The following is a 12,948-nucleotide window of genomic DNA, read 5'->3' as shown; positions in this document are numbered from 1 at the left end:
CAAGTCATTACTTGTCTACGTCTTCCAACCTTCTGACTTGCTGCAGCTTCTAATGCACGGTGTGAGAAGCTTGCAGTCAAATCAGGCTAAGCAATTTCAGTCCAGGAGAGTAGCCAGTACAACTGTGCAAGACTGAAGGGAAGGTTGGAGTTCAGCTTTAAGGAAATGTGTACCGAGGAGATAAGACAGTGACATTTAGATTGTAATGCATGCAGAAAGAAGTTTGGAAATGAACTGGTTTAATGTCGAATACATCGCTGAAAAGATCTGAATCTTTGCGTGTCAACATATTGGCCTCAGCGGGAGAGACAATATTAGTTTGGTATTAGGTTCTGTTCTTCACATGTTTAGAGAAGCTCGTCCTATGAATGATGGTATTTCTGTGACATTTCTGCCTCCAGATAAAACGGGAATCCAAAGTTTTACACAACCTATTTATTTTATCAGTAAATTTATAAAAGAACATTTATTTATTTGCCTCCTGTGTACAAATAGAGAAATAAAGCTTAATAGAATGACCTGTGGATGTTTAAGTAAGCATCTTCAGTTCCCTTCCAGAGTCCCCTAGAAGCCCAAAATGCCAAGACCACCTATTTTTAAGCAATTTGTTCATATTCTGGACATGTTGAAATCTGTATTTTTGCCTTGAAAAAAAACTTACAGCAGAACTCAAGAAAAAAATAAAATGTTTTCAACCTTTGCAGTGAGGCTTCCCTCGCAGTGTAAGGGCTAGTTCACACCAGCCACAGTGCGTTCCAGCTTAATTCTGTCCAGAATGCACTGGATCGCATTGCGGCTGGCTCACTTTGTTGTGGGGTGGGAGGGGGCGTAGTGGTGCATTGAACTCCATGGCACCGTAGCCACGCCCTCCGGCCACAATGTGCTGCACAGGAACGCAAAGCACATCAATGTCTACGGTCCAGTGCGGTCTGAAAAAATGCTGCAAGCGCAATTTTTCTTTTTGACCGGACCAGAACGCAGGCATTGATGTGCCACACCGCATTCCGACTTGGAGGGGGTGGCTGCGGTGCCATTCACTTCAAACACAACAAAGTGAGCCAGCCGCAATGCAATCCAGTGCGTTCTGGCCATAATTGGACCGGAACACACTGTGGCTGGTGTGAACTAGACCTAAGTGTTAAGTGCTGTTTTCTGTCTAGGTTCAAAAATAACATGTATACTCACTCCGATCTTAGGAGCCGGCTTGCTTTTGAGACCTGTGGAGCCTTTCTCCCTCTTCTCCGCAGCGGTCCAAGAGTCATTATGTTCTATACACAGTGTATAGAACGTGACGCCGCTGAGGGACATGCCATTTCTGCAGTGGAGGAAGAGACCGGCAGGAGGGACTAATCTAATAGTCAGCCGGCTCCAAAGATCGGGTGAGTAAAATTTTGTTATTTTTAAATCTAAACAAAAAAAAAATCCCTTACAGTGAAGGGGAAGCCCCACTGCAAGGGTTAAGAAACATTTTTCCCAGAGTTCTGCTTTAAAACCCTAAAAGACTTTCTGAATACAGAGGCTCTGTAGAATAAAAAGATGGAAGTTGCGATTTCATGTCACGCTATATATGTGCAACTGTCTATCAAATTCATATTGTCCGTAGAAAATGCATTAAAATGAACTTTAGTGCACACAAAAACACAAGATAACAAATTTGTTGTACAAAATAAAAATTAAGTTGTGTCACATAAGCAGATATCGAATTTGTCATGCCTCAAAATGTGCGTGCACCCACAAAATGGCAAAAAATAAATAAGGTAACCACGGCAATAACCAATGTGTTGTACCCTCGCTGCTTACACACACATGCACAGCCTAAGGGCATGTTTGCGCTTGTGCGTATGTGAGCAGGGCAATGTGGATGCTGTAACTTTTGTTATATTTAATTTATTATATTTTGATTTTTTTTTTTATATTTGACTTTTTTTTTTTTTACCTCTTTTACTTAAAAGTGACATTAAAGTCACATCCCCCCTCCCCAATGCTGCTTTAAGGATTTACATTAAATGATGCCTCTTGATCCGATCATCTTCTTCCTTCCACTTATTTTCAGGAGTCCCTCCGGCGCTGATCTCTGATCCAGCGCTGACCACTGTGTCTTCCTTTCCCACAGAGTCTGTCCGGCGTGTACGCTCCCGGTTGCGTGCATTCACCTACACTGTGTCTCTCCTCTTCTCCCTACTGCGCATACGCCTGCCCCATCATCCTTTATGGCCGCACTAGAATCTTCCGATCTTCAGACGGGAGTAAGCGGAGGAGACACAGGTAAGTTTTGACCATTTTGATAACTTTGTTTTTGCACATTTCTACTACTTGCTTGCAGTGGATATATGCAAAAAAACACAAAGGTTTAATTGTACTTTATTGCTATCACAATGGAGCTAGCACTGGGCAGGTGACCGGTACTCTTTATGGAGACTAATTACTCCTCCCCACTCTGCTACAGTCAATCACTGACTGTTTATCAGCCAGGAATTTGACAGCCCTGAACTCAGAAATGCTCAGAACAGAGCTCTTCTGGGTTCACCCACTGGAGAGGAAATAGGGGAATGGGTGATCTTGGATGTCCTCCTGCTCGCTAACCAGACACTCTGAAGTACTGGGCTGGGCTGCTGCTGTTACTATGAGCGTGTTTTAACCACTGCAGGGCTGGCTGTAGGACATACATGCATGTCAAGGGGATATATTGGCTAAAAGTATGGGCTGTAGAGTCAGGACTACAGCCATTCTATGGCCATGGAGTTACATGCCCGAGCAAATTCTTGATTTTTCTGAGGAACACATTCATTACATCCACATTTCTGGATCACGGTTATTCATTTACTATATTACCTTCTTTGTAAAATGCTTCAGTGAAGTAAACACGAGTCTAAAAGCTTTAGTCATCATACCAGGAAATAAGTAATGAGCCATCAATGTGATGAACCCTGAGCAATCGCATCGGATACAGTGCCGCAATGGTAACTAAAAAAATATATACACTGAGTGGCCAGATTATTATGACCACCCCATCAGTACTTCGTTGGGCCACGAGATGACTTCGTTGGGCCGCCTCGTGACTCCACGAGATGTTGAAAGGTGATGCGAGGAATCTGACACTGCACTGTTGCCCTTCTGTTATCTTGTACCAGTCTTGCCACTCTCCGTTCTGCCCTAACATTGACTAGTCGCTGACGGCCACAACTCGCACGTTCAGACCCAGATTTTTGGCTGACAGTCCAGTCTTTAAACACTTTAACAACAGCTGCTCTTGAACATTTAACGAATTCTGCTGTTTTGCTGATACTCGCTCCATGGCTCCGAGCGCCAACAATCATCCCACGTTCAAAGGCTGTTAAATCGCGTTGTTTACCCATATCTTCAGAAAAAAAATCACTTCTACTGTCGTGGTAAACAACCTGCTTCCCTATTTATAATGGTCTGGCCCTCTAGCAACTTCAGCGCAAAATTATAGCTAATTATAGCCAATTTGCTTACAAACGTCAGGTGGTCATAATAATCTGGCCACTCAGTGTATATTTCTTACCTTTTAGATGCGTCTGTGTAGCAGACCTTTGCAAGCTCCTCTCTCAATTTCAATGTGAGAGATAACTCTGGCTGTCCCCATAGAAAGACTAGGTACAGACTGAGCTTCCTCTCACTAACATGCAATGCTTCTAAAGCTTTAACCTTTTGTTAGGACCGGCAGTGTTTGAATCTAGTTTACAACTAATAATGAGATCTCCCAGCACAGTACAGACAGGGTTACCTATGCTAGCATTAATCTGCCCAGCCCCGCTTGCATTCCAAAGCAAAACTCAGTACAGAGAACACCTTTTCTTTCAGAATCGAGCATGTAATATGTAAGTGGCAATTTTTTACCTTTTTTTTTATGTTATGCTATGTGGATGAGAACATCGAACGTAATAAATATAAAATAGGTGTTATCCCAATTTGACTGCAAAAGTGGAAATACACTTTAAGAATCTTTGCAACAAAATTACAAATAGCGAGTATGGTGAACGTAATATTGTTATTCAAAAGTAATAGTTGTTCCGTTTGCAAAAACTAAAATTATTTGAACCAGACTGATGTTTTTATTTGTTGTGTCATATGTTTCTTTATAAGTTAAAGTGACACTAAACTCAGGAGTTAAATCTGAAAAATGCATTCAAAGTCCCTTAACTATTACCAAAAATGTATCTTATTTGTGTATCACGCGGCTGTAGATCCTCAAATCTCTGAATTGGTGCTGACACTGTCCTTTCTTCTGGAGGGTGACTACTTTTGCTTTGGTAATAGTTAAAGAACTTCATTTTTAAAGGTTTAACTCGAGTTTAGTGTCACATTAAACAATTCTGGAACAATTAAAGCAGAACTCCAGGCTTAAAAATAAGAGACGTCACCTTCCTTGTCCAATCAGAGAATGCCTTGTATTCATAGCCTACACTTAGGTAAGCTGGACCAATATTTGTTTTCTTTTAAAGCCAGAGTTCTACTTTAATTCTGTGATCAATCCTTTCTTTTAAGATGTATGACATGTAATAGACAACCTGAGGAAGAGAGAGGGAGAAAGGATGTGTGATCACGCGGTTTCACAAATAAAGTGGGTGGTCACATAAATCAGTTCAAAATCTGCAAACATTACCTCCCTTGCCTCCCGAATGTCAATTAAAACAGAAGAATGAAGGCACAGGAGAGAAATCTATAAAAGATTAAAACACACAAAAAAAGCAATAATATGGAGTGAACTTACATTTTTTACAATACAGTTACAAGTAAAAACTCAAATGAGGAATTATACATTACTATTGTACATGCAATGGAATGAGCAAATCACAAATTGTTATTTTACAGACGCATGACGAGGTCTTTATCACCTTTTCAAATAGAAACGCAGCAAGCACAAAGCATGGAAAACAAGCGAAAGCCATGAAAAGACAAAAGCACACCTAAGTTGAACTATAGGGTGGTAACACTGATATGCTTATTACCATAGCAACAACAGCGAAAAACATCCATGCCATTCTGTTCAATAATACAATGCAACTCATACACACACCTAAGAAGCCCAAATACACAAACACAAACTTGTAATATATATCGATATCCTTCTATATATAGTAATAATAATATTATAATACAGTATAGTAACTTAATTTAAAAAAAAAAAAATATATATATATTTTTTATATACACACACACACACACACACACACACACACACACACACACACACACACACACACACACACACATTTTTATTGTTTACTGTTGCAGATGAGGCTAAAAAGGACTGTCAGAAATAGTGCATAACTGTTTGAGGTCACCGACTCAAAGCAAGAGGATTAGCATGACAGGCAGGCATTTTCAGGAGGAAAGCTCAGTAGTGATGGCCTCCATTTTCTCTCATAACAGGTTTCCTTTAAAGCCCAACTTGGGGAAAAATAATGATTAACTCATTGCAAGGCACACAGTGCAGCATGCCGCCCCCTGCATAGAACACTCAGCTTTCAGGCATTGCGGAGAGTGAGGAATACAACTTGAGCAGTTGCATCACTTTGCCTGCCTCCTCTCTGCTTCTCCATTTACAAAATGCCTTCAAGTTTTCATTAAAAAAACCAAAGATAAGATGAGACCTCTGCATGAGAAATCCATGCTGCTTGGCTGGCTCGGCTTGTTACATCCCAGTGACAGAAATTGGACATAGCAGGTGAACACAGCCTGATCTATTTATCTTTTAATATACAATAAAGCCTTGAATCACAAATCAGGAAAACTGGAACTGCTTCTCCTTTTATGCAATTTGTGATACCTTGCACGTCACTTCTCTATCAACAAATTAGATTGTAAACTTGGTCAAACATGAGCCGGAATAAACTGCCAGCACAATACAGCATGTGAAGAAAATTGCTTTATTACAAGGACAGAACCTTGCTGCTTATTGCCCCGTGTCACCCATGTCTCAAGATGCTATCTATGTATATGAACACTGGAAACAGCGAGGAAGGCCGATACTGGCTAGGCAACACAGGGCATATAAATGAGATCACTCACACATGATCCATATGTATTTTTCCAAGCTGTTGTACACACCAAATGCGCTGCGTTCCAGAGCAGAAAACCGCTCCCATACTGTTTCGTGAGCGATAGCTGCTGGAAAGCACCGCAATCCCTCACAAAACTTCCCTCTGCATTCTGGGGTGGGAGGGGGCGTGGCGGTGCATTGACTTCAATGGCACCGCTTCCACGCCCCCCGCCCGCAGTGTGATCGGACGCGTAGCAAAACTTTGCTTGCGTTCCGTTCCACTGCAAAGACAAAAAAACCGAGCATGCAGCATTTTTTGCATTTGCAGTGGACCAGAACGCAGGCAATGTTTTACCACGCATCTGATCGCACTGCAGATGGGGGGAGGGGTATAGCAGTGCCATTGACCTCAATGCACCGCCACACCCCCCCCCACCCCACCCCAGAACGAAGGGGGAAGTTTTGTGAGTGAATGCTGTGCGTTCCAGCAATTGGTGTGAATGGGCCCTAAATCCCACAAGTAATTGAGTCAGAGCAGTAGTCCATCCCTTTCAGCATGGCTTCCGCTGAGTTTTCTAAAGCAGACAACCTTCCTGAAAGGCAATGACCACTGTGCCATATTTCTGGCATACTGCTCTGGGAATCCTTTATTAAGTATTACAGATTTGTAAAATAAAAAATAACCGAAAACCATCATAGCAACACTTAACATTTTACCTGACATTATTAGTACACAGAGTCTGCACCAGATACAAGGACTCTTGCCACACTAAACTAAAATAATTTGTCTAAAATGCAAGAGAATACGATGCCTACGTACTTAAAGGGAAACTGTAAGAGTTATGTACTATGGTCTGCAGTGACTTAGGAGACAGCAGAGGAAACATAGCGATGTGGGGGAATCAGGCATCGGACCACCCAGAAGTGGGTCAGATACAGAAATTACTTCCATCACCTTAGGTCTTCCAGAGAGTAAAGATAGGTTGTGTGGTCACGGGGCTGGTAAGTATTAATGCTTTTCTTTACAGCGGAGGCATAGAGACAGAGTCAGTTAGGGCTGCAAATAATGATTATTTTTATTATCGATTAGATGGCCGGTTATTTTTTCAATTAATCAGATAAAAAAAAAAAAAAATCAAATACCATCTATAAAATTTACAATAAGATACACAAATGCAGTGTTACAATGTTTACTTTGGAATAAAACTGCATGCACAATTTTTTGCAATTGCACTGCACTGGAACGCATGGCATTGCGGTACCGTGTAGTCCAGTGCGGGCAATCACACTGTGGGTGGGAGGATTGTTTGGGGTGCCATTGAAATGAATGGCACTGCAACGCACCTCCCGCCGCAGAATTTGTTAGGCCGAAAATTACTTTTCTCACCTTTTATAATTTGTTTAAAATAATTGTAGTAGTGTAAGCACATTGCGCTTGAATAGCTTCAGCCAGGCAATGACAGCCACCATTGGCAAGAATCCACAGGCAGCAGCTGAATGTAAGTACAGCAGGCAGTGGGCTGGTGCAATAGACAGCCTGCTATTGGCCCTTTCAATTTGCTATAGCCAATAGATGGCTGGCTATTGCACCAGCCAACTGCTTGCTGTGCCTTCCTCCCAGCCTGGAGGAGAGAGCTAAGGGATCCAACCAACTAAACCATAATGAGAATAGTTGACAACTATTCTCATAATCGATTAGTTGGTTGCAGCCCTAGAGTCAGTGTAAATAGGATAAATGTTCGTCAATTACTCATATAAACATGCAAATGAAGGTCAAAATTTTAGAATATAGGTCTGCCTCCACATCTATCACAGCAATCTAGGTCTACAATTCTAATGTACAGCTGTAAATCACTTCTAGGCTATCAGGTCATACCTGCTGGCCACCTTCTCCATTGACAATGGGTGTTGGAAGCAGAGGAATGTCAGTTGTTAGTAGTGGGGTGTTTTCCAGTGGTGGAGGATGATGGTCAGCCATCATGGATAAAACATACATTTACAAGTGGCTTCAATCCCTATAGAGAAAAAAAAAAGCACAGATCATTATTAGAATGAAATTATTAGAAATGTTATAAGGGCTTGTTGAGATGCGAAAGGAGCTACAACATGGGGATGTGGTTCACTGTTTTGGATGTCCTCAGCCATTAGAGAAGCACAGATGCTAAAGTGACAGGCCCTGTCTGATAGGAGCAGCAATTCAGACACATTGCAGATGAGGACACAAATGGATATTAGTGATCTAAAAAAAAAAAAAAAAGTGGAAAAGCCTGAGGGTGACATGGTCCATCTCTCCCCTATACTGTATGTAGGGCAGCCATCAGGGGGGGTACGGCCAATACTCATGTAAGAGGCCCGGGCAGCCAGGGGGGCCCACCCGGGTCCCTTGCATGACTATCGGCCGGCGGTGAAGGGCGAGGAGGTGGAGGCCTGGCCCTAGCAGCGCAGGGCCCCAGCATTGCCGCTCCAGCGGCTTCGAGACAAGCTAGGGCCCCCCATCAGCGATGCTGCTCCTCTAATGTCGGACTGGCCGGAAGTGACGTTGTTAAAGCCGTGTAAGGGGCCCCAAAATTTCTGATGGCTGCCCTGACTGTATGTGCACGAAATGCTCCATGACCAGAGAAATATTGGAGTCTGTTATTTACTCAGGAAGTACAGAGCAGCAAGCTTTGTGAGCAAGATTCAGTTCCTCAAGCCTCTGGCTGTATACAGATTGTCAGCAGTGTAATGTGAAGGCATCCATTGCATCAGTCAACCAATACAAAAACTTTGAAGAAATAAAAAAATTTCACCCAGGAACATGTTAAAAAGAACGCTTCAATAAAAAAAAAAAAAAAAAAAAAAAAAACCATTTTAAAACACAAAACCTTTTTTTATTTAGAATCTTTCTTAGGTTTTTATAGCCGTCTGTGTCCACACTGCAATGAAACATGACTGAGTGTTTGGACAAAGATGTAAAGAAATAATTTGCTGGACAATGTATATTTGTATCATCAGGATTCATTACTGAAAAACGTTTGAGTTTCATACTACTTTAAACTGAATACTACACTTAAAGTGACAGCATTAATTGTTTATCTGTGGTGGGCATTGGGCTGTATGGCTCCTGTCTCTTCACCTTCTCTGCCCCGGAAATTGGCAACCCTTAGCCCTATAGATTACAATGTACTAAAAAGGTAAAAAGATGGACTGACTGGAAGGAAATTAATGTATTTGCCATTTGTTTTGCTTGTTGGATTTGGTGTGGGGACACACTGGGGTCTTCAGCTGCCGTTGTGATGTGGGTGGCTTCTGGTGTGTCCCTGTACCTTTAAGGAGGTTTGGGCTACCTCCTGGTGAACCTGCACCCCATTCATCCTTTGATATACATATGCTCCAAGATTGAAGCTCTCGTAGATTAGAGTTAGGACCTCACTACACAGAGGGACCTTGATGAGGCAGTGCGGCTTCCACATATTTTGCAAAGGTTATGCAACTAAAACCTCTGTTTTTAACCTAACAGTTGGTGTATTTTTTGCAGGCTGGCTGGTGAGTGTGCTGGGAAATTTTTGCTTTTGTATGTAAAAGGCAAGCACAGGTTTGCTGTAACATACACCATATTGCCAAAAGTATTGGGACGCCTGCCTTTACACGCACATGAACGTGGCCTACTACTTCGTGACTGAGTTGCTGTTGTTCACAGTTGCTTCCACTTTGTTATAATACCACTAACAGGTGACCGTGGAATATTTAGTAGCAAGGAACTTTCACGGACGGACTTATTGCACCTTATCCATTCTATCACAAATGTTTGTAGAAGCAATCTGCATGCCTATGTGCTTGAGTTTATACAACTGTGGCCATGGAGGTGATTGGAACACCTGAATCCAATAATTTGAAGGGGTGTCCCAATACTTTTGGCAATATAGTGTATGTACAATCAAGAAGAACTCTACTAAGTGTTATTTACAGCTTAACTTTTAGAATAACATAAGTACATGACCTACTGGTGTGGGCCAACAATGACAAGCCTGGCAGTTGTGTATTTTGACATAGTACTACCTCCACAAAAATGATTCCTTTTCATGAGTTGTGTGTATAGTACATGTGAGGAGAAGGAGAAGGAGAAGGAGAAGGAGAAGGAGAAGGAGGAGAAGAAGAAGGACACTTGCTCCTGGCAAATTGCAAATCAACCCTTGCAGTGGGGCTACCCTTGCACTACAAGGGTTAGGTGCTCTTTGTGGTGTAGGTTAACAGAAAAAAAATATATCCTCACCTGATCCTGCCAGTGATGGCGAACCTATGGCACGCATGCCACACAGAGGCCCCTCTGGTGGCATGAGAGCCAAGGTGCCGGTTGCTGGGGCCCACACACTCCAGGTTCTCACCTGGCCTGGACTGCTCCGCATGGGCCTCTGGTGTTCCACAGGTCTCCAAGTGACATTAAGTTTTTAAAGATGTCTTTAAACCTGACAGGTGCCCAGATCCTATTTAATATATTGCCGAACCAACAATATATTAAATGAGAATCAGCACATGATCTGCATCTCTTGCTGATGTAGACCATACCGATGACCCCACGTGGTGGTGCTGCTCACTGGACCCCAGGGATGCAGCCCCCTCACTGCAAAAAAGGTAAGCATAAGAGGGGGCAGATTTTTAATTATTAATTTTTATTGTTAATAGTTGTGTGTATGTTTTATTGAGTGTGTGTTTATTAATGAGTGTGAGTGATGTGTTTTTTAATGAAGATATGTGTGTGCTTTTAATGTGTGATGTGTGCGTGTTTTAATGCGTGTGCAATGTGAGTTTTACTGAGTGTATAAAGGTTTGAATGTGTGCGTTTCCCTATTTTGTCTAAATCCCAGTGCCCAAACTGCAATGCAATACCAAACTTATTTTCAATGTTGGCACTTTAAGATAAATTAATTTTGCACTGCAGTTTGGGCACTCGGGTTCAAAAATGTTAGCCATCACTGCCCTAGACCATAACTAGCACATAACCCTTGCAGTGATAGGGTAGCTCCACTGCAAGGGTTAATTTGTAATTCTTTAAGTCCCTAACCTGGGACAAGAATTTAAAATTAGTAAAGTTAAAGAAAGCTGAAAGTCCTTAGCTGCCAACTTGTTCCAGGTCAGTGACTCAAAGCAATGATGGAAGAGGGTCAGCCTCACAGTCAGACAACTAGTATTTTTAGAAGGGAGCAGCAGCAGGTTCCATGTATTTACCATGCCAGGTTTCCTTTGGGCCTGTTCACACGACGTCCATTTTCTGTGCTGACCTGATCCGTCATGCACTGCACTAAAAATGCATCCCAATGTATCCCTATGTGTTTTATGGGCTACAGTTCTCACGTGCGCAGTCCATTCAGACAGAAAAAATACTGTATGTCACATTTTGTCTGGTCTTGAAACGGACCGGAAACGCAAAACGCGTCAAAAACGCACTGCAGCTGACATACTGGAACGCATAAAAAACGCGGCAAAAACGCACTGCATCAGTAGCACCGTGTCTGCAGATCCGCACCTGATATCATGTGAACAGGCCCTAAAGGGCCACAAGCAATGTATTTTGGGCGCAGGAGATCAGCTAATCGGCATATTAGCAAATAACACCAAGGTAACAGAGTTAATAGGTTATAGAGATCTGAACAGCTCTGCAATTAGAAATGATGTCAAAGCTCAGACCGGGTCTACTATTTTATATGTTTCCATGTCCAGCAGCTATCATTATCAAACAAGATATTTATATTTAACTGCAATATTTGAGCACTTCATTAACTTGTATTTATGTAAAGTTTCTGAATCGCAAAATCAATTACAATGTTGATAACAATGTTAGCACTAGTTTTTAAATCCACAAACGCAATATCAAAATCTCTATTCCCAGAAAAAGCAAACTGCAGATAATGTAATTTTCCATTATTTACAGATAAACACTGTTCATTACTGTGGTACATTGAGCAGAGAATCTGATTTCAGGGAGATGAAAGGCCTTTGTTCATGTTTGCAATTTTTTTGGTTGTAATTTCAGGGATTAAACAAAGACGATGAGGTTTGGTTTGCTGTACCCTAATCACAGAAAACGAACAGAAAAATATTAAGTGTTTTTTTTCACCTTTATACTGTCCACAAGCCGTTTATTTTTTCTTCTCGTGGCCTTTTAGGAGTAGAATTTTGCAAGTATTAAAAATTGATGATGATGATTTCTACCCTTTAACCCACAGCTCAGGAAATAAAATCTCTATAGACTACATAAAGCGGACCTTTACCCATATCTTTAAAATAACAAAAAGTCACCTTTAGAAATGTTTAGTAATGACAATCTACAAACACATACTAGATAATTGCCGGCTTTGTATTCTTTGCATACCTCATTTTTCTTCTCCTCCCCATTCTCCTCACAGTGGCCATGTTAACTAAGGGCAGGTTACTAACTCTCCTTTTACTTCCTGGAACTTCAGCACATGCTACTAGGACATGTGACCATGCACATCATCTCAGGGGAGGAAAATGCCTTTCCCTGAGACCTCATGAGATTACAGATGAGATTTCCCAGCAATGCTCTGCTGATGTACACTTCACAACGCTTAGGCACATCTAATGCCAAAGAGGACCAGGAAGTACATTAACACTATTTGTAAGTAAATGAAAAACAAGTTTAACTAATAAATGTAAGATGATTTTGTATCAGCATGCAGAGCTGCATGCGACTGTGATTTTTTAGAGAAAGGGGGTAACGGTCCGTTTTAACCACTTGAAGTCTGGTGTGTTAAACCCCCTTCCCATTCAGGCCATTTTTCAGTATTCAGCACTGCGGTACTTTGACTGACATTTATTCCGTCATGCAACGCTGTACTGAAATGAATTTTATACCCTTTTTTGGGGACAGATAGAGCTTTCTTTTGGTGGTATTTATTCACCACTGCGGTTTTTATTTTTTACTATATTAAGGAAAATTTACA

General features: G+C 41.6%; 1 protein-coding gene across 1 annotated transcript in view; it reads right to left on the bottom strand.

Moving 5' to 3' along the window:
* FNDC3A (fibronectin type III domain containing 3A) overlaps positions 1-12,948 on the bottom strand; it is a 185,162-nt gene that overhangs the window by 133,698 nt on the left and 38,516 nt on the right. The window contains exon 2 of the mRNA XM_018560141.1: positions 7,884-8,022. Within this exon, the coding sequence (XP_018415643.1) occupies positions 7,884-8,003 (120 nt within the window). The 5' untranslated portion in view covers positions 8,004-8,022. The remainder of the gene's footprint in view (positions 1-7,883; positions 8,023-12,948) is intronic.

This window comes from Nanorana parkeri, unplaced genomic scaffold, assembly GCF_000935625.1.
Source record: "Nanorana parkeri isolate BGI_ZX_2015 unplaced genomic scaffold, ASM93562v1 scaffold434, whole genome shotgun sequence".
In the NCBI taxonomy this organism is placed as follows: domain Eukaryota; kingdom Metazoa; phylum Chordata; class Amphibia; order Anura; family Dicroglossidae; genus Nanorana; species Nanorana parkeri.
Note: the sequence above shows the minus strand (reverse complement) of the source record. Positions and strands in the feature narration are given on the sequence as shown.